Below are 483 nucleotides of genomic sequence, written 5' to 3'. Positions count from 1 at the left end.
AGGGTTTTAGGGTTTAGGGTTTAGGATTAGGGTTTAGGGTTTAGGGTTTAGCTGTACATCACTGAGGCGCCTAAAGTACTCCTCTATCCATGCAGCTGGCGGCCACCGTTTCTGCTGCTGCTGCTGCTGCTGCAGTTGCTGCTGCTGCTGCTGCTGTTGCTGCTGCTGCAGTTGCTGCTGCTGCTGCTGCTGCTGCTGCAGTCGCTGTAGGCAGAGGGCAATATTTGCTGCTTCTCTCGGCCTTAGAGTTTTGGCGCTGCAGCAAAACGACAAAAAACAGAAATTTATATATTTATATATTTATATTTATATTTTTATATTTATATTTTTATATTTGTATATTCATATTTATATATTTGTATTTATATATTTATATTTATATATTTATAAAACCATAAAAGAAAAATATAAATAATAAGACAATAAAAAAATAAAGATATTAATAAAATAAAAAAACAAAACAAATAAAACAACAAACAGATA

At 34.2% G+C, this 483-nt stretch overlaps 1 protein-coding gene across 1 annotated transcript in view; it reads left to right on the top strand.

Moving 5' to 3' along the window:
* Positions 1 to 89: 89 nt before the first annotated feature.
* EMH_0087840 (uncharacterized protein) overlaps positions 90 to 483 on the top strand; it is a gene marked incomplete at both ends in the record, with an annotated part of 2,087 nt that continues 1,693 nt past the window's right edge. Inside the window, one exon of the mRNA XM_013501214.1 lies at positions 90 to 206. Coding sequence (XP_013356668.1) covers positions 90 to 206 — 117 coding nt within the window. The remainder of the gene's footprint in view (positions 207 to 483) is intronic.

The sequence above is a fragment of the Eimeria mitis genome, genomic scaffold, assembly GCF_000499745.2.
Source record: "Eimeria mitis Houghton genomic scaffold, Emh_scaff6503, whole genome shotgun sequence".
In the NCBI taxonomy this organism is placed as follows: domain Eukaryota; phylum Apicomplexa; class Conoidasida; order Eucoccidiorida; family Eimeriidae; genus Eimeria; species Eimeria mitis.
Note: the sequence above shows the minus strand (reverse complement) of the source record. Positions and strands in the feature narration are given on the sequence as shown.